This window comes from Vicia villosa, unplaced genomic scaffold (genome assembly GCF_029867415.1).
Source record: "Vicia villosa cultivar HV-30 ecotype Madison, WI unplaced genomic scaffold, Vvil1.0 ctg.000114F_1_1, whole genome shotgun sequence".
Taxonomy (NCBI): domain Eukaryota; kingdom Viridiplantae; phylum Streptophyta; class Magnoliopsida; order Fabales; family Fabaceae; genus Vicia; species Vicia villosa.
Genome location: NW_026705022.1, coordinates 1,507,143 through 1,531,896, shown reverse-complemented (window position 1 = coordinate 1,531,896; position 24,754 = coordinate 1,507,143). Strand labels below are relative to the sequence as shown.

Here is a 24,754-nt window from a genome sequence, read left to right as displayed (position 1 = left end):
AATTGAGATTTTTTTAGGGGCCAATGGAGATTGAGCCTTTTTTTATAGAGGTGCCAAATAAGATTATACTTTGAAGGTTCCAGTGGAAATTGGGCTTCTATGAGGTGCCAATAACTATTTGGCTTTGGGTACCAATGAAGATTGGGTTTAAGGTACCAATGATGATTGGGCTTACGGGGAGGTGCCAATGAAGATTGGGTTTTGGAGGATGCTAATGAGAATTATGGTTTTGTGAGCCCAAATTCATGTATTTTGTTAAGATATGTCATGATGAATAAAAGGATATGCATGGTTAAAGTTAAACTAATACAAACATGGTTGATGCAAGAGCGATGCGAACATGGTTGATACAAGAGAGATGCAAAAATGATTAATGAATGAGTATGATTTGAGTGTTTTCTTCATGTAATCACTTGAATACTTCGAGGAGCACATACGAGTCTTTATTTTAGCATCGATTTTTATTTTTTAAGATCAAGATGATGTAGTGACATTGTTTGGTGAAAAAGATGTTTTAGTGCAAGAAAATATTTAATTGACTTGATAACTTTATTTGGAAGCAAGAATCTGTAAACTAAAATCTAAACTAGAGGTCATGAAAACTCAAGGTTGATATATGTTTATCTTTACTTCACTTAGTTGTTGTGGTTTTTTTTTCTTTTGATGATTGTAATCTACAATAATGATTGGATAAGTGATATTTTCTTGAGAAAAAAATATGGCCAAATGTAGTTTTGAATATGGTTTTTCGTTCTATTATCATTTTCTTAGTATTTTCACTTGACAAGAACTTTTCAAATATTAATCTCCTTTTCGTCGAAAATGTTAACAATGAATTGTCATAAAGATGCTTAATCATGTTGTTGAACTTATGATTTATATATTAATGATATCAGGAACAAACTAAACTTGAGTAAAATATGAAAGATGAAAGATTCGCTCACAGTTTATGATACGAGGAACAAATGATGATTGGATGGAAATAAAGGATAAGAGAATTGCCCCATTTTACATGATTTCAGGAACAAATTATACTTGAATGGAAGATGAAAGATGGGAGATTTGCCTTTTTTTAAAATGATTTCCAAGGTTTTCTATTATATTTTTACTTGTGAATGCACTAAGGAAGTGTGGGATGATAAATACCAAAATTATGTTAAATACGTAAGCACTTATTAACTTATTTTACAAATAATTAATGAAAAAAATTCTGATTTATCAAGGCAGAGTGATAAAACGCCTATATGGATATTTTAACTCACATTTACTAAATGAGGTAAAAAAATACAAAGAAATCACCAAAGCAACCCAAAGACCACGCCAAATCCCTTTTCTAACAACTTGAGACTTCTGAAACAGTAGCTCGTTGAGATGTATACTTGAGATCCTCTTTCTGATTCATTCAACATTTCATAGAACTATTGATGTTCCTACGTAAATGAAAGAGTAGTTTTTCTGACGACAACATTTCCGATGATTCTTTAGACAACAATCATTAATCATACAGAGCTTTCTGATCTGCATACTCAAGAGAATATTAGAAACAAAATTGTTTACATATAAAATATGTGTGTTGTTATCATCAAAATTTAGAGATAAAGTGTAGAAAAAAAAATCTTGTTCTAACATATATCACCACTCTTTTGAAGACCATGAGTGAAAAAGAACTTTGGAGAAATGTGTTTGGTTCAGTCTCTTTTAATGTAATCATTTTTCAATTGAGCGATGCATGCAATATTATTTTCATATATGGTCGTTGTATTTAATTTTTCGAAAGATAAACCTCAAGTATTTTGTATGTGTTGAATTAAGGATCTCAACCAAACACATTCTCGAGTTGTCTCATGTAATGCTAAAAGTTCTACATGATTAGATGTTGTTGTCATGATTCGTTTCACCAATCTCCATAAAATAGTTGTACCACCACATGTAAATAAATAATTTGTTTGTGTTCTACCATTATAAAGATCTATCAAGTAATTTCTAATGTAACGAAGTATATGTCTGACTCTGTTCCAATATTTTCGTGTTGGTGAAGAATTGTATCTTTCTAATATATTGATAGCAAATGATATATCAGGACGTGAATAATTAGCAAGGTACATTAGTGCTACAATTACACTAAGATAAGGTACTTCAGGACCAAGAAATTCTTCATCTTTTTCTGAAGGTGTGAAAGAATCTTTCTCCACATCTAATGCTCTAACAACCATTGGAGTAAACAACGTGATACATTTGTCCATATATAAACTTTTTTAACACTTTTTCTATATAGCCTAAATATTCCTTTTTCCAAATGCTCAATTTATAAATCTAGACATAATTTTGTCTTTCCTAGTTCCTTCTTCTAAACCTCATTCTTTAAACAATTCATAGCTTTTGGAGGCTCTTCAAGAGTTCCAATAATATTTATGTCGTCCACATATGCAACTATCATTGCAAATTCTTTTCCTGGTCTTTCTATAAAAATACAAGGACAAATGGAGTTATTTGTATATCCCTCTCTAAGCAAATATTCACTGAGACGATTATACCATATGTGTCCAAATTATTTCAACTCATAGAAATACTTGTTCAATCTTATGTGTATCTTTCTCGAGATCTAGAATTGTGTGCATCTAGTATATTGAACCCTTATGGAAGTTTCATGTAAATTTCACTATCAAGTGAATCATACATATAAGTTGTTACAACATCCATCATGTGCGAATTAAACCTTTCATGTGGTACAAGATTTATTAAGTATCTAAAAGTACTTGCATCCATTACAAATGAATATGAGTCAACAAAGTTAATTCTAGGTCTTTGCGAAAATTCATGAGCGACAAGTCAATCTTTGTATCTCAAAATTTCTTTTTTTTTTTCATTTTTTTTCGTACGAAAACCTATTTGTATCCAACTGGCTTCACACCTTAAGATGTTCGGACTACAGGTCAAAAAACTTTCTTTTGTAGAGTGATTTTAATTCTGCATCAATTACATATTTTCAATTGGGTCAATCCTCACTTTGTCTATAATTTTTAGGCTAAATTACATTGTTGATCCCCTAATTTACTTCGTTCACGAAACTAATTCCACTATTTTATTTTTAACCAGTTTTGGCGATTTTTTTACCATAGTGCCACAATAATGAAAATATAATACCAAAATGCCATTAAATGAAAAAAAAACACCCAAATGCCACACTTTTCTCTCACGTCTGGCCAGGCCTTGGACGGACTGGTGAAGAATTTTTTCCTCTGTTGGGGTCCGGCCGGGGGTGGGCCGGACGCTAACTGGCCCTTTTTTTTCTTCATTTTTTTTGTTTTAATTGATTTAAATGATTTATTAATAATAATAATTTTTGGGAAAAAAAGGCTATTTGTAATGCCCCAGTCGCCCCAGACTGCTTTTGGGATGATCGACTGACCCCACAAACCAACACGGGTCTTTTCAGACCGCTTTCCGAGAAACTTCCCAGAAGGTCACCCATCCCAATACTACTCCAAGTCAAGCACGCTTAACTATGGAGTTCTTACGGAACGGGCTCCCGAAAAGAAGATGTATCATGTTGGTATAGGTAGTACCCATCAATCCTTATAAGATTTCCTTCAACCATGCAGTCCCATACCTGCACAGTCTCACGATTCCTCTCATTCCGATGTGGCGACCACCCTTGCCCTCTTCGGCCTAAGGTGTTCCATGCGGTGCAACCACCCTCGCCTTCTTCGGCCTCGGGTGTTACAGTCCGGCCAACCCCTGGACGAACATATAAGGAAAGTGTGGCATTTGGGTATTTTTTTTTCATTTCATGGCATTTTGATATTATCTTTTCATTATTGTGGCACTGTGGTAAAAAAATCAGTTTTGACCCCTTCGCTATTTTTTATTAAAAAAATATGACATGTCATATGTTAAACATTGATTCTTGATCATCTTTGTCAACATCATCGATACCAATTTTTAACAAGGTTACTTTCTCTCATAATTGAGTCCTATAATACATCCACCAAATATATCAGTCATCAAACCACCATTCACCTTTAAATATAGAAAATTCCAAAGAAAAAAACTAGTCACTTGTTTTTCTTCCAAATTTCAAATAATAAAAATAAAATAAAAAAAAGTCAAACCCTTTTCTCTTTCCTTTCTCTTATTTTCCTCCATCTTTCACCTCTCCAACAACGCCATTGAAACAAACCTTCCAAAACCAAAACAATCCACAATCAATTATCACAAAAACTCCCTAATCTCACGTAATTACCAAACCTAATCACATTCTAATTAAATAGTTAAACTAATTATGAAATTATCATAACCGTTTCTTCAGCAACCTCCAAAATGCCGACGGTAGCCGTGAAACTCTACAGCGTGTTCTTCAAGTTTCTGTTAAAACACCGTTTACAGAATCGGATTCAAACTCCGACCGAAGAATCCGCCCCGTTCGGTATAACTTCCCGACCCGATGAATCGTTAGCTTCACCTAATCCTTCTTTTACCGAAGGCGTAGCCACCAAAGATATTCATATTGATTCTTTCACTTCTCTTTCGGTTAGAATCTTTCTCCCTGAATCTGCATTGTTGACTCCCGAACCTAATTCCAAACCTAAACGAAAACCCGAACCTAAGGGACGTGAAACGACGTCGTCTCCGAGGGTTAATAGGAGGAACAGTTATGGTCCGGTTGGTGCTCCGGTGAAGGAGGAGGTAAGAAGGAATAGTGTCGGCGGTGGTGATGCGGAGGGTTTGAATTTGAGTTCCGGTGGTGGATATGGTGGTTATGGTGGTTATTCGCCGACGATTGATGATAGGAAGAGGAAGTTGCCGGTGATGGTGCAGTTTCATGGAGGTGGTTGGGTGAGTGGGAGTAATGATTCGGTGGCGAATGATTATTTTTGTAGGAGGATTGCGAAGCTTTGTGATGCGGTGGTTGTTGCGGTTGGTTATCGGCTTGCGCCGGAGAGTCGGTATCCTGCGGCTTTTGAGGATGGATTTAAGGTTTTGAGTTGGTTGGGGAAACAAGCGAATTTGGCGGAGTGTAGTAGGTCGTTGGGGATTAAGAAATTGGATGGTGGTCATAGGCATATTGTTGATTCTTTTGGGGCTTCTATGGTTGAACCTTGGTTGGCTGCACATGGAAATCTATCAAGGTTGTTACACTTTTCACATTGTTTTCTTTTGTTGCTAATCAATGCCTTTGTGAATTTTGTCTTGTGTTAAATTTAGAGTTTGTTTGGATTGACGATATTCGACCTTGTCTTCTGGCACAAACACTTGTGAGAGTATTTAGATGATCTTATGACATGTCTATAAATTGTTTTCAACTTATTTCCATAAGCTTTGCATGATAGTTTATGAAAACAATTTAGTTTATTTGAAAACGATTTGACTTTATTTAATCTTTTGTTATAGAAATAACTTCTAAGCGCTTATGTGATAAGTGTTTTTATGCTATGGAGCTTAATTATGTTGCTTATGCAAACAGAACCTTATAACCTTATCTTGCTTTTGTAGATTGATTTGTTTATATGTATAACTAGATGAATTGGTAACTGAGGGACATTGAAGGAGTTCTAAGTTCTAACCTGGAGGTCAAGGGTTTAAATTCTGAAGACTAATTTAATCACCAATTTACTAACAGCTAACTTTTTGCCTGTATGATATGATCAGCCTAGTTGTGACTGAACTGAATGCTATTTGTTGTTGGTGTTGCAATAGTTATTACTATCATTATTTGGCTGGCATTGTGTGATATAAATGTATAGAGATTAGAGTATGTAGAGTTAGATGAGAAATTGGTCATCGGATAGAAGCATGGTCAGACCATTGTCTGCAGATTTATTCTTGAACATTGTTTTTCATATTTGATTGGTCATTTTAAGGAAGTTTCATGTTTGGAGAAAATTAATCTACCAAAAACCTCTTTTTGCTGATTAACTAGTTTCTCCTAGAGTTTTCTCAAGTTAAATCACATATCATTGCATTTTCCTGTTTCGGAAAAACTGATCAGGTTCAACTATTTGGTATGGGATTATCAGTTGTTATCAGTGTTGTCTATGGCGGATGGTAGAAAATAGCGGCGAGCCAAAAATCTGCCATGAAAATATGTTATGCATGCTTGTTATATAGAGTCTAGAGAGAATTATGTGATGCATGTTCATTAGTTATTGTGTAGAGAATTATGGTATGGAGTTCTAATTGATTTGGATCTCAAAATTAATCATGGTTTGTTGCTTTTGGCCCTTTCTATTAGTTATATTATTTAGGTTTTAATTTGTCAATTGCTGTTTTGCCGCTCATTTTTCAGTCAAAGAATGCATTTTTAATCACATCTTTCTCAACTGGGTATTCCTCGATGTCTGTTACAGTGTTACTGTTTTATAGAAGGCGTAAGCTTCATTTTTCATCTTGTAACTTCAAAAGATAGATGTGCTGAGAAAACACAACGGCATTGAAAAAAAGGATAGTTTATGCGATCCTTTATCTCCTCGGACTTGGTCATCATTCTTGCCCGTCTTTCCGTTATTTCTTACTGCATTCACCCTTAAAATCAGATTACTTTTCCTTTTCAAATAATTTATTTCCGTTGATATTCTAGCCGCATAGTGTTCATGGGGTTACATACTGCACTCTTTAGGGCTTAACTTTTTCTGTATCATTGAATCAGGTGTGTGCTTCTTGGTGTGAGTTGTGGAGCAAATATTGCAAACTATGTAGCTCAAAAAGCTGTAGAAACAGGGAAACTTCTGGACCCTGTCAAAGTGGTGGCACAGATCCTGATGTATCCGTTTTTTGTTGGAAGTGTGCCCACACATTCTGAAATAAAGTTGGCAAACTCTTATTTTTATGACAAAGCAATGTGTATGCTGGCATGGAAACTATTCCTACCCGAGAAAGAATTTAGCTTAGACCATCCAGCCGCCAATCCCCTAGTCCCAGGCCACGGTCCTCCTTTAAAGCAGATGCCTCCAACATTAACAGTAGTGGCGGAACATGACTGGATGAGAGACCGTGCCATAGCTTACTCAGAGGAGCTTAGGAAGGTGAATGTTGATGCACCGGTTCTTGAATATAAAGACGCAGTTCATGAATTTGCTACACTAGACGTACTTCTCAGAAGCCCTCAAGCTCAGGTTTGTGCCGAGGACATTGCCATCTGGGTCAAGAAGTACATTTCACTTCGAGGGCATGAATTCTCATATTGAGTAGGATTTACCAGATTATGTAGATTATTATGTCAATGAAGAGTGAGAAAATCTTTTCCCAGTTGTTGATATTAGCTTCAGGTCGCTCTTCTGCTGTCTATTGTGATATATTACTTGATTTATTTTGATGCTTCATTAGGTCGTGCCGTCAATGTTGTTGACCGGTTCAAAATAGTTATTTGAAAGTTGGATAAGTGGAACCTGTGAGATGGATGCACCTCATGCACACCGCATTCGGTAACCCTTGTTCGATTCTTTCTTTTGTATTATATTGTAATATTTCTCATGAAAACAATATAAAATTTTGTGCATTAGTCTTTTGACTATGGAGTCTCCAAATGTACCACAGATGAGTTTTTCTGTTTCTTGATAAATTCATAAACTAGATTAAATAAAACAATTACTGATAAGATACCATTTAGTGACTATCTAGGACTAGGATGACGACGATATGAAGTTTCTTTAATACTATTAACCAAAAAGTTAAAGCCAATGTTTTGCTTAGTTTGCTTTGTTGGGAACAATGCTTGTCTCCATTACAGACAAGTGTTTCATCATTATCTTAATTTTCATTGTTGTGTCTTTCTTACTGCCATTATATAAATGCCATGGCTTTCACATGATTTTCCGCACTAATTCCCTCCCCTAGGTTTTTCGGGGAGGAGAACCATGTAAATCTCTCACGAAGCAGAGACGATTTGAGCTTTGTGGTTATTGAAACAATCTTCTACCCAATACTGGAAGCACTTTGAGGGTATGAGAGCCACTCTGACCAGTTTGTATTGTCAGATAGAGCTATAAATGGAATTTGGATTTATCTGTTTTTACGCAATCATGCAACAGTCAATCTTAACCATCAGATGAGATTACAATTCTCATGTTCTGACTTGATTTGGTTTACCAATCTTGATCAAAAAGTCTAGATCATGCGAGTGCGTCAAATGAGTAATTTCATGATTGGATGTGTATCTTGTGATGAAAAATATGGTATTTGCATTGGTGGCAACTTTGTTGACTTTCTGGTAGCCATGAGTTCATGGAGTACTAAGGCTGTGGAAAGTTATTAGGTTACTTTCAAGATGGCTGTGTTTGAACAGAAAAAGGTGGTTGTGAAAGGTTACTATGTCACTTTCAAAATTATAGCAATGTTACTAAACAAATAAAGAAATAGAAATGTTTATTATACTTTGTACAATATTATACGGATGTTTGAATATATTCTATTTTTAATGAACTACTATCAATATATCTTCATAAATGATTTGAGAAGCTTATAAAAAAAAAAGATTTGAGAATATCAAACTTTTACAAAAAAAAAAAAAAATGTCAAGAAGTCTACTAGTTGAAAATTTCTTCTTTATAAATAAATAAATGAAATGTTGCATATTCGAATTCGCGTCTCTGCATCTGATGTCACTGTACAGCTGTCAACTGAGTTGACTTAACAGTATCAAATTTTCAACTGAGTTGACTTAACGGTATCAAACTTTTATAACTTTTACAATTCTATTGGAATGATTCATTATTAAATTCTCCTCTAATTTATAAAAAATAAACAAATATGTAATTATTGCACAAGTCAAACAAAACTCTCAATACAAAATTTATGAACAAATAAACAGATTAACATGAAGGAAAATATAAAAAAAGTCAAGAAAATAAAACAATTCTAATTTTTTGAAAAATAAGTATTCGGCTTTAGGACCCACTTAGATTGGATTTGAAACATTGAGAACACATTCAATTGCAAATCCCTAAAAATTTATAAGAAATATTCCTGCAATAGAACCTCCAATTGCAATGAAATCTACAAACCCCTATAAATTAAGGCAATTTTTCTCCCACCTTGTACCTTTTCTCACACACTTGATAATTTAAACATGTTTTTAAAATTTTTTTAGAGATGTATCTCCTAACGCACCTTAAATCATCTCATCTTTCGTAAAACAAACACCCACTCCGTTTTTGTCAAATATTAATTTGGAGATGCATCTCTGAAATTTTCTAAAGTGCATTCGGAGATGCATCTTCGAAAACAGCGATGATCCAATTTGCTATACGTTTTTCATTGAAATTGGCGGCGTTTTCAGAGACTCTTTATCGATTTTAACCAATATTAGAGTCATAGGAATTGTATCCTTACATTCTGCCCCTTGCGTTCTTACATTTCTGACATTTTTATTTCAACTAAATTTTATTTTTATTTGTGATTGATATCGTAGTTTCAATTATAAATTCATAATAATCATTAAGGATATAAAAGTATCGATCATATTTACTATAAAAATAATTCTTAACGTTAATAAAGTTTAATAAAAGATAAATAAAATTAATCTGTGCAACGCGGATGCGCTGGTCGTAACCTAGTTATTATTATTAAGTGTAAAATCAGAGAGTACAAAAATCTATTACATATTATAGATATTCTCTATGTCTTCATATATTTTAATTATTCCATTCTCTATCTATCTTTAACTTATTTTTTAGTAAAAGAAAACTAAAATCACTTAATAATTAGTAAAAAAGACAATATTGTATGGTTTGAATGATTCATCTTGAAATCCAATTATTTGGGGACAGTTATACTTTGTGTGTTTGAACCTTAATTTCTCTCTATATCAAAGGATGCATTTATGAACCACAAATTTTATGGATGATACACCACAACTTTCTCCTATGTAATTATGTCCAATATATATGTATCAACACTCTCACTTCTCTTTGATTACTACACAATTTTTGTTTCTTTTAACTAAATCATAGTGACAAATACTCATGGGAAAGATCAAGATTGGCATCAATGGTACTCCAATAATGTTTCTTTTTAATGTCATATAGATCATATCTATAAACTTCTATGTTATGAAATTATTTGATATGTTATATCATAAGTGTTTGTGCATGCGCGCCTTCTATTTTCTATGTAAGTCGTGCATATAAATGTGCTTATTTGTGACAATGAAGGATTCGGAAGGATTGGCCGTTTGGTGGCCAGAGTGGCATTGGAGAGGGATGATGTGGAGCTTGTCGCCGTTAACGATCCCTTCATCACAACTGATTATATGGTAAGCAAACTACTAAGTGTCTGTTTGGATATGCGTTTGATCTATGTTTCTTGTGTCACAAGGTATTATAGCCGAAATTTTTCTGAATCTACTATTACTAGCTTTTGAGTATTCCCAGTGCTTTAGAAGTTCTAAATTAGTTTCTATATTGAAATCATCTGCAGACTTACATGTTCAAGTATGACACAGTTCACGGCGTTCTGAAAAACCGTGAAATTACAGTTAAGGACAGCAAAACTCTTCTTTTCGGCGCTAGTCCTGTCGCTGTTTTTGGTTGCAGGTATGTCCTAAACGTTAGCGGCTAGCAGATACACTAATTTTTGTAAGCTATATACTACTGAAAACACGCTATAAGTTTGTACAAACTTGAACGCTATAAATTATCAGTTATAAGCTAGCGGTTTAGCCTTGCCAAACAGAATCTAACTATCATGCTTCAATTTATTTTTTCTTGTTTATTAGGAATCCTGAAGAAATTCCATGGGGCGAGGCTGGAGCTGAATATGTTGTTGAGTCTACCGGAGTTTTCACCGATAAAGCCAAGGCTTCTGCCCATTTGAAGGTTTGTGGATAAAGTTATAGCATGGTACAAAGTTTAGTTTGCGTTGCATCATAGCAGAATATGAACAAATCACTATTTTCTATATCTGTAATTGGCAACACCGATATAGTTTACGAGTTAGACCCTTCTTTATTTTCTTCTAAATTGTGATTATGTCCTTTGAGATTAGGGTGGTGCAAAGAAGGTAATTATTTCGGCCCCTAGCGCGGATGCACCCATGTATGTAGTTGGTGTGAATGAAAAAGAGTATAAGTCAGATGTTGATATTGTTTCTAATGCTAGCTGCACAACCAACTGTCTTGCTCCACTTGCAAAGGTAATACTTCTTGTTTTAATTGCTTAAATATAGAAGCACTTAAATCTCATTTGATGTTCTTGTTGAAATATATTCAGGTTATTCATGACAAATTTGGTATTGTTGAAGGTCTCATGAGTACTATTCACTCTATCACCGGTAAGTTTGTAATGTAATGCATAATTTAGGTTATGATTGGATAAAACATCTAAACTAAGCACTTATAACATAAAAATCTGTCAAATAAGTACGTCTGTATAAGCTATTTTTTATTAGTACATTCCGTTTTATATAATCTTTTTGACATTTCCACAAACTATCTTGAAAAACTTATGAAAATAACTAATGGACAATGTCATAAACCAGGTTGTAAATTTTTCTAAAAAGTATCATAAAGGAAAGCTGAAATAAGTGATTCTAAACATGCCATTAACTAACTGGTTTGTCATATACAGCCACTCAAAAAACTGTGGATGGACCATCAATGAAGGATTGGAGAGGTGGTAGAGCTGCTTCTGTTAACATCATTCCTAGCAGTACTGGAGCTGCAAAGGTATCTATCTATCTGACTACATAGCACTATAGCGCATTAGCGTTATAACGTAGTGGAATTCGAACAAATCTTTATGGTTCTGTGATAACTGATAAGCTATCAACTATCTGTCATCAGCTATAAACTACCGGTTAACTTATTATCAGTTGCCTATTTCTACCAAACAGAGTCATAAGCTGAAAACAAAACCGTTTAGGGATATATTATATATGTTTTTTAATCATTATTTGCAGGCTGTTGGTAAGGTACTTCCATCATTGAACAACAAGTTAACAGGAATGTCATTCCGAGTTCCAACCGTAGATGTTTCAGTGGTTGATCTTACTGTCAGGCTTGAAAAAGGAGCAAGCTATGATGAAATCAAAGCTGCAATTAAGTAATAATCAATAAAATTTTCCTTTAACCTACAATGATGTATAATGAAGTTGCTGCTAATTTTCTCTTGTCTAAAAAATTTTCATAGGGAAGCATCTGAGGGAGAATTGAAGGGCATCCTAGGTTACACTGAGGATGATGTTGTGTCTACTGATTTTGTTGGTGACAGCAGGTCAAGCATATTTGATGCAAAGGCAGGAATTTCTTTGAATAACAATTTTGTGAAACTTGTTTCTTGGTATGACAATGAATGGGGCTATAGGTATGAGTATGACACAGATTCATGCAGTTATTATGTATACTTTGAATTAATCCTTAATTTGGTTTTTAAATTTTAATGTTGTTTTTCTTTTTTGGTCTCAAATACAGTTCACGTGTGGTTGACTTGATCCGACACATGGCCTCAGTTAATTGAGCTGCAAGGAATCTTTGGCATATACATTCTATCTTAAAGAGCATAATTCATGTGTTGAAGCTTCTATGTTTTTGGGTTATCTTTTGGTTTATATATACTATTCTAAAGAATATTTGGAATAATGTTTACTTTTTTAATGATGTTAGTAAAATACAGGAAATGATGTCTTCCTATAAAGGCAGCATGTACTTCAGACTGATTTTATCTTTAGTTTTTTTTTTAAGGATAATGTTCATTTTTTTTGTTTATTTAATGACATTAAATTTTAAAATATGTACTTCTTACTGATTCTTTTGTAGCTATTGTTTAAAAATTATTTATATTTAAGCTTATAAAAATTGAATTGAACTGGTCGGTTGAATTGAAAACCGAATTTGACGTTGGTCTGAACCAGACAAAAACCGAATTTAAGTATGCAAAATTTTGTACTTATGTAATCTTGTGTAATTATATTATATTTCAATACTAGTATTAGCAGTTGAAATATGATAATTCTAAACATATCTCGTTTGGATTGTTACAGTGTTAGTATTAATCAATACTCTATTAATTAATTAATATACTAAAAAAACAACAAATTATAATTAAGCCTATTAATAACTAATATTTCTCGTATACCTATAGGATTGTACCTCTTGTGCGATTAACCCTTGATGTTGAATCTAGAGAACGATCATGAGAACTGCACGACCGAGATAACCTCAATTTAATCTCCACAAACATAACGTCTTCAATCTCAATGTTAATCTGATCTTAATAAAAGCTTTGAAAGAGAGAGAAGTGCAACTCTAAGTTTATTTACTAATAAGATTTCAAAAATTGATTTTTTTAATCAAATATGAATACTTCAACACAAGGGTTATATTTATATAACTATTTGTGTTGGCTGCAGGAAGAACAAGGCTACTTAAACACATTGTATCTTACGATGTTCCTTATTTTACTTAAGCGTATTGTATCTTATAGTATTCTATATTCCACTTAAGTACATTGTATTTTACAGTGTTATATATTTTACTTAAGTACATAATACCTTATATCATACGACGTTTCTCTAAGTAACACTAGTGCATAGCAAGATCGCACAATCAAATAAACTTCATTTATTTATTTATTTATTCTATCTCTCGTCAATCTACCTTTATGTGTGTGACTCTATAGATTCTAGTGACGTTGACAATTATACTAAATCATACATTTAATATAATAAACAGTGAAGAATATGTAGGGTCGCCCTTGAGCCAAGGCAACCAGGTCCACAACCCAATACCTAAAAAAAACGTGACCTCAAAACTTTAAAAGATGGGTTTGTAAATTTAATAATAATATGATTATATATGCCTTTGTGAAAAAAAATTAATATATATTACATCTGCAACACAATGAAAGGTAGATTTTGCTACAAGATTGGGGTCACGTGTTTGAACCTTGACTGTAGCATTAATAATTTTAAGTAATTTTTTTAGTGCTAATATTTATACCTATGTGAAGACATGATGACTTTTTTATCACTTATTTGTGAGATGTTAATCGATCAATCCATATTAAGAAAAATTCTTTGGCCACCTCCCTATCTTCTAGTCCACCTCTGGTGAAAACCCCATTATACCCCTGACTTCGGAAATGAACTTCCGAAATGCATGAAAAAGGTGTTTTCGGAAGTTCATCTCCGAAAGCGCCTTTTTTTTTTGAAAAAAATGTCTTATTTCGGAAGTTCATTTCCGAAACTACAATTTCGGAAATGAACTTCCGAAATAAAACGCGTTCTGCAGATTAAGCAGAACTCTCCCCCTCCCCCAAATCATTTACCCTAATCATCATCAAACACTTCCATAGGCGAAATTTCTGCAGAAGCAAGTGTGAAGTAGCCAAACTCTTCTTCCAAACTCAACCAAACTCATCATTAAACACTAATTGGTAAGTTTATCATTGTTTTTTCAAGTTTTAGATCTATTTGATTAAACTATATTAGGGTGTTTAGAATCTGAAAAAATGACATTAAGATAGCTTAGTACTGATATTAGGATGTTTAGTAGGCAAAAAAATGGATTTGGTTTAGGTTTTTGGGTCTGCCATTGGAGGTTGCAGAGAAGCTCTGCGTGGGGGTGTTTCGGAAGTTCATTTCCGAAAACACCTCCATCCCAGTTTTCGGAAATGAACTTCCGAACTGTACCAGGAGTTAATTTTTTTTTGTTTTTTCATTTGTCTCGCATATTAATCGATTTCGATTGTTTACAGGATCATGTCAGACCAGCCAACACGCATCAGACAGGGGAGAGAGTCCCAGACTGCGTCGGCTAGACGCGAGCGGGCGGCGGCGCAGCTGGCGTCGACCCAGGGACGGGGGCAGGGATGGGGACGCCGTGTCCGCGTTCCACAGGACTTGGTGGAGAGTTCATCTGCTTCAGGCTCTAGGAGTAGGCTGGCTCGGGTATCTTCTTCCCGCCAGCGAGAGGAGGAGGATGAGGATGAGGAGGAGGAGGAGGTCATACCGGATGTTGACCCTCCAGTCGGGGAGGAGGAGGAGCAGGAGGTGGATAGCTTTCCGGGAGGGCCTTTTGACACTTCCCTGCTGATTCACTACCAGGATCACGTCGCTCGGCGGATCTGGGAGGGAGAGGTATTTTTTTTAACTTAGCCGTTTATTTGTCACCATTTTTTATAATTTTACCGTTTATTTCTCGCTTATTTGTTTTTTTTTGTAACAGGAGAGAGAGCCGCTGAAAATGGTGAACCACGCCCGCAAGATTTTCGGTCTGTTTAAACCAGCAGCTGAGTGGTTTAACGACCATGTGCGAGGTTCAGGGCTCAGCGGGCTCTGCATGACGGGGTACACCACCATCAGCACCGGCATGCAGGGGGCATTTGTGGAGCGCTGGCACAAGGAGACGTCCTCTTTCCACTTGCCGGTTGGGGAGATGACGATCACCTTGCATGACGTGCAGTGTCTTCTCCACCTGCCGATTAGGGGGCCGCTGTTGACCCACTCCAAGATCCAGAGGGTGGAGGCCATTGAGTGGATGACGCTCTACTTGGGCATGGAGCACGAGGTTGCTCACTTTGAGTGCGCCACGACATCTGGGCCTCATATCCGGTTCACCACACTGAGCACTTATTTTGAGCACCACCTGGACACGGCTGCCGAGGCTGAGGGTGAGGGTGACGAGCTGTTCACAGAGTATCACCGCGGCTGCGCTCTCCGGTGCTGGTACATGCATGTGGTAGGCGCTGCATGCTTTGTGGACAAGAGCGCCAGGTACGTCGACGTGACCTACCTCCGCTATTTCATGGACCTGGATACCGTTCACCAGTGGAACTGGGGGGCAGCTACTCTGGCATATCTCTACCAGAAGCTGAATGAGGCCTCCAACTGGAGGACGAGGCAGCTGGTCGGATCCTGCACTCTGCTTACGGTACGTTTGATTTTAACACATTCTCGTATTTATTTTTTTATTTATGTTTCTTATTTATTTTTAATACATTATCGTATTTGTGTTTCAGAGCTGGATCATCTCCTACTTCTCCCGCATCCACGGCTTCCACATCGATCCTGCGTACGTTGACGCCATGCCCAGGGCCGCCAGATACGACCTCCAGAGGGGGAACGATGCGGTGGGACCATACCGCCTGTACCTGGACCGCACGATGCACGACGACGTCACCTAGAGGCCGTTCGCCGACTATGCTCAGGTTGTCCCCTTCGACGGGGTTGCTCTATATTCAGGCTGGTTGGCATGCGGGACCGACATCATGGTCCGGTATCTCCCGGAGCGGTGCATACGGCAGTTTGGGTTCGTGCAGATCATACCCAGGTCACCCTTCGAGGCTGCTCCAGTGACCAGAGTGCAGCTCACTGCCATATGGGAGGAGTGGCAGCATCATGTGGTACCGGAGGAGTACCGTCGCATGCGGGTCACCCAGGACTGGCACAGTGTGGAGGGGTACGTCACATGGTTCTACCGGGTGTCCCATCCTCTCTTGAGACCCGACGTTCCCGGCGCTCCTAGGCCAGCACACGAGGAGATCCTGGAGAACCGGCAGGCGGAGGATGACCACGCCATCGATCTCCTTCCGATCTGCCAGCGGATAGAGATGCTTGGGCGGGACGCGTTGCATCGAGGTGTCATTCATCAGGGCGGACCAGAGGCAGTCGCCGTGATGGAGATGATCGTCACTGATGCGGGCCGTGCGGCGGGGTACAGGCGGCAGAGGAGGGCCCAGGGTGAGCGGGTTAGGCACACCCAGTAGTGGTGGGGTTTATTCATTTTTTGATTTTGGATTGTATATTTAGCACACTATTTTTATTTATTTCGGTCTGTATATAATATTTTCATATTAGTATTTTTTTTGTTTATTTATCATATTAGTGTTTTCAGTCTATCTATTGTTTATTTTATTTGCCGGTAACGTTTAATTAAAATGCGGTTGCGTTTAAGAAAAAACATAAAAAAAAAACACAGTTTCTGCATAATTCGGAAATGAACTTCCGAATTCACCCCCCATGAGGTGTTTTCGGATGTTCATCTCCGAACGCACCCCCCATGAGGTGTTTTCGGAGATGAACTTCCGAATCAAGGGAATTTTTTTTTAAAAAAAAGCGCTTCGGAAGTTCATTTCCGAAGCAGGGGTAGTTTGGGAATTTCGCTGGGGTGACCCCCCATAGGGAGGTGGGTAAAGAAATTTTCCCATATTAATAGTCTCAATTCTTTAGGTTAAATATTTTTTTATAAAAAAAAATACCCAAAAACTAAATTTTGATATTTTTATTGATGTGAATCATTTATGAATCTTTGAAATAAATCTTGCCAAAGATTTCTATACTATAATTTGTACTAAGTCTAAGGGACAGATTATTTAAAAAGTGGCACATCATAAATTTTAAGTGTAAAATTGTGAGAAGAGATCACAACTCTTCAAATTTAAAATAAGAAAAGAATTTAATTAAAATTCATTGTCAATGGAACTATAGATATTTTACGCTGTAAGTTATTTACAACCATTAATTTGTTAGAGAAATTTGACTTTAATTATAATTACATGTATAATATTACAAATAGATGGTTGATGGATTTACTACAAGGATAATGCATAACATTTAATAAACCATTCATTAGAAAATTAGTTTTACGAATTATATATATATATATATATATATATATATATATATATATATATATATATATATATATATATATATATATATATATATATATATATATATATATATATATATATATAAGGAGGGATATTCTTACTCCAAGAGTAAGTTATCAAGACTTACTCCTCATCATGACCATTAATTCTTTTCAATCTAATAGTTAAAGTTAATGAGTATTATTTTTCTCTCTCCACATTTAATTACTTATTAATTTTAACCATTAGATTGAAAAAAATCAATGGTCATGAGGAGTAAGAATATCCCTCCTATATATATATATATATATATATATATATATATATATATATATATATATATATATATATATATATATATATATATATATATATATATATATATATATATATATATATAAATAAAAAATTAGTTAAAAATAAAAATAATAAATTCGTCTAAAAATAATACACGCAATTCAGTTATACTTTATAAGTAGAAAAAAAAATCGATTTAAAAAAATATTAATATAAAGACTAACAGGGCTTGGTTAAATATTACAAGGGATTAAATATGGACTATTTTTTCCTTCACCCTATATTTTATAAATAAATAAATCAAAACTTAATATCTAAATTGGTTACCACATTTTTTTGTAACCGTTAAGATATTAATTGCGCAAATCTTTCTTTAAAAGATTTCTAGTTACCATAAATAATATAAAATAGAAGGCTTAGCAAAAATATCTCAACGGAATTGATTTAGAAAACATTTTAAACATCATAATTATTAAAGGGATAGAATATAGGAGTATCTTTGAAATAAATAAATAAATAATTAATATCTAAACTGGTTTGCATATCTTTGTATAACTGTTGAGATATTAACTGCGCAAATCTTTTTATAAAAGATTTCAAATTACCACAAATAATATAAGATAGAAAGGGTTAGCAAAAATATCTCAACGGAATTGATTTAGAATCTAATATTTTTGCTAATTAAGTGGAAACGATGATGATCTATGCATATATACCGAACCATAATTCACTCTTTCTCATTCTTTACTTTATTAACACTTTTCTTGCTCTATTTCAGTGATGAAGATACTTTGTTTTCACCGCAACTCTGAAATTGTTAACGAAGATTCAAGGGATCATGATACAAAAAACTCTATCCACATTGAAGACAAATTGAGTGATTACGATGATGATCTCTACCAATTCTATCACCAAGAAGAGTGTCAAATTATTCCCAACTCAAAAGGGTACAAAGTTGATAGTGAGATGAGAAGGAATGTGGTAGATTGGTTGATATACTTACATTATGATTTGGAACTCGTGTCGGAAACCCTATATCTTAGTGTCAACATCCTTGATCGGTTTCTCTCAAAAAATAATTTTGAAGTGTCAACCATGAATGAATTTAAACTCATTGGTATCACGTCATTGTTGTTAGCTTCTAAATATGAACAAAGAAGTGAGATTGGTGTTAGCGACCTAGTAGAATACTCTTTTACTCTGGATGAAATATGTGAAATGGAGAATCTTATATTAAAAGAGCTCGGCTGGATTTTAACGGTTCCAACATGTTATATGTTTCTTGGTATAAACCTAAGAACATGTCTTTTATCTGATAAAGACAAGATCATGGAAAACATGGTGCTTTTCTTCTCTGAGCTGAGTTTGACGCATTATCAAATTGTGTGTGATTATAAGCCTTCTGTAATTGTTGCTTCTGCGGTGTATTGTGCGAGAAATGTTATTGGAAGATATCCTCTGTGGAGTAATGAGTTGAAGGTGTGTTGTGGATACTCCGAAGAGAATTTAAGTTCTTGTGCTAAGGTTATGATGGATTTGCGTAATGAAATTTGTAGAGATGGAAGCATGCATGTTTTTAAGAAATTTTCAAGTTTAATAGGATAGAAGGTTGGACTTGGACGTATAGCTAAACAAAAATTCTCAATAAAACATTGTGATCTTAGTGTTTGTTTCAATATGTGACGCTAATCATGTATCTAATTTCAATTTTTGTAAAAAGATTCTAACCAAATTAGGGTATAATGTATGATCAACCACCGTCCTTTCTTTTTAGTTTGTTTTGGTTTGATTCATTTTAGTTTGTTTTGGTTTGATTTTGAGTAATTATAGTGTTCCTTATTTATATCGTACTCTTGTTCTTTAATGTTAATGTATTTTGATCTTTTTGCTATTAAAAAAATTAGGTAAACATGTTATCGATTTTGTTCCACCAGCTAATGTACAAAGATTAGTACCAATATGCATTAATAGCCACATTAATGTATTAACATTCTCTCTTGATGAATTTAATGGTTGATATTTATTCCTCTCATCTCTCATTTAAAAATGCTCTCACTTTATATGCTCCATATATATATATATATATATATATATATATATATATATATATATATATATATATATATATATATATATATATATATATATATATATATATATATATATATATATATATATATATATATATATATATATATATATATATATATATATATTAATAAAAAGTGTTAATTTTGGATCTTAATTTTGTTAGCACGAGGGTCGAGCGATGAGTATTCTTACTTCTTTAAGGGATATTCCTTTTGAGCAATACACCTTTGTGGAAGACACACTATCACTTAGGTCCACTCTTGGGGAGTTCGAGAAAGTCGAGAGTACCAACGAGACTAATGCTCGAGGATCACAAGAGAGGGAGACGCCACTTCTCAACGCAAAACCTTAAGGTGTTAGGTACATGTGTCATATCTCTTATAAATTCAACATTGCACTCATTCATAGGCATTATGGGACTTTAATCACTCACAAATCCTATAACAGGATCCTATAACAGGATCCTACACCGAACATTCTCCCAAATCCTATAACAGGATCCTACACCGAACATTCTCCCCCACAAGTGTGAGTCCCCCATATCCTATAACAGGATCCTACACCGAACATTCTTCCACACAAGTGTGATTCTTCCACATCCTATAACAGGATCCTACACCGGATCCAGTTCTCGCTCTCCCACCAAGTCAAACCACGATTCTGATACCAATTGGGGAGTCTGTGGAAGCCGAGAGCACCAACGGGACTAATGTTCCAGGATCACAAGAGAGGGAAACGCCAAATCTCAACCCAAAACCTTAAGGCTATGTTTGGGAGTTTGGAGGGGAGAGGAAGGGAGGGCTTCGATTTTTTTTTTTTTAAATATAGAGAAAATTTTAACACTTTTTGAAAAAAAATTTGTTTAGAATGATAAAATAATGTTTATCGTTAATGTATATTTACTTTTTGAAATACTATAGCAACAACAATTATATTTGAACATTTTGTCTAAGCTCTCCAAAACTTTCTTTTAATACAAATTTTGAGTTCCCCCAAATTAGAGGGATTTTGGTGTTACGAAGAAAATCAAATCCTCAAAAAACCTCCAAACTAATCTTTCTATTCTTTTCTCCCAATCTTTCCTATTTTTCAAAGCCCTCCCCTTCCTTTTCCTCCAAACTCCCAAACATAGCCTAAGGTGTTAGGTAAATGGGTCCGCTCTCTTATAAATCCAACATTACACTCATTCAGAGACAATGTGGAACTTTAATCACTCACACTTGCACTCAACACTCTCCCCCACAAGTGTTAGTCCCTCACATCCTATAACAGGATCTTACACCGGATTCAGCTCCCGCTCCCCCACCAAGCCGAACCACGGCTCTGATACTACTTTTAGGGAGTCTGAGAAAGTCGAGAGCACCAACGAGACTAATGCTCCAGGACCACAAGAGAGGGAGACGCCACATCTCAACCAAAAACCTTAAGGTGTTAGGTAAATGGATCATCTCTCTTATAAATTCAACATTACACCCATTCATAGGTAATATGAGACTTTAATCACTCACACTTGCACTCAACATTCTCCCCTATAAGTGTGAGTTCTCCACATTCTATAATAGGATCCTACTTCGGATCCAGCTCCCGCTCTCCCAGCAAGCCGAACCGCAACTCTGATATCACTCTTGGGAGTCCGAAAAAGTTGAGAACACCAATAGGACTAACGCTCCAGAATCATAAGAGAGAGACGTCTCATCTCAACCCAAAATCTGCACCTGAATGCCATGAGTTTCTTTTTAAATTATCTGATAAATTCATATCAGATAATTGTATTAATATTTCAATCAATAACTTTTTACTTTTATATTACTTTATCGTTAACTTTTTCTATAATTTTTTCCTTTTGTGGATGAATAATATAAATATTAATGTTCAATATTTTAAAAAATAAAATTTAAAATGAATAAAGAAAGATAAATGACTAAAATAAAAATTTAAATACACTATCAATTGATATAAAATAATTTTACATTGACATCCAATTAGTATCAATAATTTTGACACATGAGTATATAATTAAAAATAAAAATAAATAAATTATTTTAAATTATTTTAATATTTTTTTTTCATAATTCTCTTTTAATGTGTTAAAATGCTTCATTGTAATTAGATTGTAATTAGATGATAGTATAAATTTGTTTTACACGGTATATTCTAATTAATCTCTTTTTTAAATAGCCTATCAATTGATATATTATAAATCTTGCATCTTAGTAGTATTAAATATCCTAACAATTGATATACTATATATCTGCTATTTAAATCTGAAGTAAATATTTTTTAAATTGCATAAATCATACTATAAATTTGCGAATTTTTTTTTTGAATAACCATTTTTTAAAAAAAAATTTCATAAATAACCAAGATTTCAAAAAAATTACACAAATGTCATTTTTTGCTTAAAAAACACACGTTGTCGCCAGGGGGGGTGGCGACAACACTGGGCCTGCAATGCAGTCGCCAGTGGGCCTGGCGCCCATGTGTTAATTTTAGGTGTTGTCGCCACCCCCCCTGGCGACAACACCCCCCCTCTATTTTTTTTTTTCTTTTTTTTTTTGCAATTTTTTTTTCTTTAACATTAATTTCACTTAAATTTTTTCAGTATTTTTTTTTTAATAACTACAATTTTGTAATAATTTTTTGTAGTAATTTTCAATATTTTTCAATCTTAGTTTCATTATTTCCACCTAATTTTTTTAATTATTTCCTCTTAATTTTATTCATTGTTTCCTCATAATTATTTCTTTCAATATTAATGTAATTTTTTTCATTATTTCCTCTTAATTTGTTTTCAATATTAATGTAATTTTTTTCATTATTTCCTCTTAATTTTTTTATGGTATTATATTTTAGGTAATTTTTTAGTTTCAAAATTAATGTTTTCGGTACTATTTTCTCTTAAATCTTTGTAAATTTTGTTGGTTCCAAATATGTTCTCCATGGTAATATTTGGTAATTTCATTCAATATGTACCATGAACTTTTTTTTATTTAGTATTTTTTTTTGTGTTGTAACCCATAAAATTTAAAAAAAAAAAGTTCATTTCATTGAAAAAGTAAATTACATACATCAAGGAAACTAATAACTATGTTGTGGAACTAGATCCACGATTGGGACATTTGGTCCTATTATGTCCTACCTCACGACATATACTACACTTCCTCTGCATTTTTTCAGTTACGTCCATCTCGGTTCTAATACGCCTGCTGTTTGGTCGACCGCTTTTATTCCGACGCATTAAATCGTTATGCCAAACTGTTTCCCCCTCGTACACAGGCCAATATGCTTCCATTGCTACCACCGGGAAGTAATTGTCGTATACGTTGAGCAACGTTGAAACCTTGTAAATTTCTGATACCAAAGATAATGCATCAAAGTGAGTATGTGAACATGCTGCAAGGACATGGGAGCAAGGCATGCGAAATGCTTGAAATTGGCCACAGTCGCACCAACGATCTGGGATATTGACGCGATACTGTTGTCGTGGAAGTCCCTGATTGTGGTCAATTGTTTCCTTTACACTGAAGGTGTGGCCATGACGGTCGAACTCGGTCACCCGATGAGTGTTACCCTTGGCAGATTCCTGTTGTATATATTTCATGCAGACGTCACTATATACCTGTTGTGTTTGTAACACTGAATTCCACCTCTTGCCTCGTGTGGCGAACAAAGTTGCCATCCGAAAATACGTAGCACTAACAATGGCAGTTACAGGTAGGTTTCGTATGCCTTTGAAAACCCCGTTCATTGATTCCACAAGATTTGTAGTCATGTGGCCCCACCTAGCCCCATCGTCGTATGACCTAGTCCATCTTGCTCTATCAATGCTGTCAATCCACCTCCCTGCATCTGGATTTGTCAACGCTATTTCTCGGCGGTAGTATTGAAATCCAGGTTGGTTTAAGGCATACCCCGCGTTCACCAAGTGGTTCTTCAAAAATTTATCCTTGATCTCTCTCATAAAATTCTGTGCTATGTGCCTAATACAGTAGACATGCTTAGACGGAGGGTTGTGCCAACCATTTACCGGATTGTTGTATGCGCTTTCAATAGAAGCGTGCCTGTCAGAAATCAAACAAAGATTAGGTTGTGGAGCGACTCTAGCTCGGAGATTCTTCAGAAAGAAACCCCAAGCAGCAGCTGTTTCGCCTTCTACCAAAGCAAATGCTATTGGAAAAATGTTGCTATTTCCATCCTGCGCGACCGCCATCAACAAAGTTCCCTTGTATTTCCCATACAGCCACGTTCCATCAATTTGAATAATCGGCTTGCAAAAACCAAAACCGACGATGCATGGTTGAAACGCCCAGAATAGTCTATGGAAGATTCCATTACCTTCGAGAGGGGTTCCGTCCTGGGACTGTGCCGGCAGTGTCTCCAATATAGTAACAGTCCCAGGTGAATACAATTGCAGTGCAGCCAGGTAGCGAGGAAGTTGTTGGTACGATTCCTCCCAGTTGCCGTAGACTCTTTCAATTGCTTTCTGTTTCGCCAACCAAGCCTTTCTGTACGAAGGTCTGTATTTGAACACAGAAACGCAATGAGAAATAATTGTCTTCACCTTCAGGGATGGGTCAGTTTCGACCAGAGGAATGATGGTATGGCATATCATGTCATGACTGAGTTTTCGATGATCTTGCGCCATGTTAGTGGTGACGCAGGTGTGGGCTTGAGATATCGAACGTATCACCCACGCGTTAAACTTCTTTCTGAATGATGCCTTCAGCATGTATCCACATTCCGGGTTTTTGCATGCAATAGTGACTCTCTCTGGATTTGATCGA

General features: G+C 35.1%; 3 protein-coding genes across 3 annotated transcripts; all 3 read left to right on the top strand.

The window, feature by feature from the left end:
- Window positions 1–4,038: 4,038 nt before the first annotated feature.
- Window positions 4,039–8,404, top strand: LOC131624369 (probable carboxylesterase 11). The gene is made up of 2 exons (XM_058895321.1): window positions 4,039–5,129; window positions 6,647–8,404. The coding sequence occupies exons 1-2, from the start codon at window positions 4,321–4,323 to the stop codon at window positions 7,182–7,184; spliced, it is 1,347 nt and encodes a 448-aa protein (XP_058751304.1). The 5' UTR covers window positions 4,039–4,320; the 3' UTR covers window positions 7,185–8,404.
- Window positions 8,405–9,954: 1,550 nt separating this feature from the next.
- LOC131624330 (glyceraldehyde-3-phosphate dehydrogenase 2, cytosolic-like) lies at window positions 9,955–12,669 on the top strand. The gene is made up of 10 exons (XM_058895278.1): window positions 9,955–9,987; window positions 10,149–10,249; window positions 10,414–10,529; window positions 10,712–10,811; window positions 10,981–11,127; window positions 11,205–11,265; window positions 11,562–11,659; window positions 11,893–12,035; window positions 12,123–12,296; window positions 12,404–12,669. Exons 1-10 carry the CDS (start codon window positions 9,960–9,962, stop codon window positions 12,447–12,449), a joined length of 1,014 nt encoding a protein of 337 aa, XP_058751261.1. The 5' UTR covers window positions 9,955–9,959; the 3' UTR covers window positions 12,450–12,669.
- Window positions 12,670–18,659: 5,990 nt separating this feature from the next.
- On the top strand, window positions 18,660–19,484 carry LOC131624393 (G2/mitotic-specific cyclin S13-7-like). Its single transcript, XM_058895344.1, has one exon. It carries the CDS (start codon window positions 18,660–18,662, stop codon window positions 19,482–19,484), a length of 825 nt encoding a protein of 274 aa, XP_058751327.1.
- The last annotated feature ends 5,270 nt before the right edge of the window (window positions 19,485–24,754 follow it).

Bases quoted from the DNA above. Each gene is read 5' to 3' on its own strand.
- LOC131624393 (XM_058895344.1), top strand. From the start codon at position 18,660: ATGAAGATACTTTGTTTTCACCGCAACTCTGAAATTGTTAACGAAGAT.
- LOC131624330 (XM_058895278.1), top strand. From the start codon at position 9,960: ATGGGAAAGATCAAGATTGGCATCAATG. The intron at 10,250-10,413 runs GTAAGCAAACTA...AATCATCTGCAG, and splicing joins TCATCACAACTGATTATATG to ACTTACATGTTCAAGTATGA. The intron at 12,036-12,122 runs GTAATAATCAAT...AAATTTTCATAG, and splicing joins GAAATCAAAGCTGCAATTAA to GGAAGCATCTGAGGGAGAAT.
- LOC131624369 (XM_058895321.1), top strand. From the start codon at position 4,321: ATGCCGACGGTAGCCGTGAAACTCTACAGCGTGTTCTTCAAGTTTCTG. The intron at 5,130-6,646 runs GTTGTTACACTT...TCATTGAATCAG, and splicing joins GCACATGGAAATCTATCAAG to GTGTGTGCTTCTTGGTGTGA.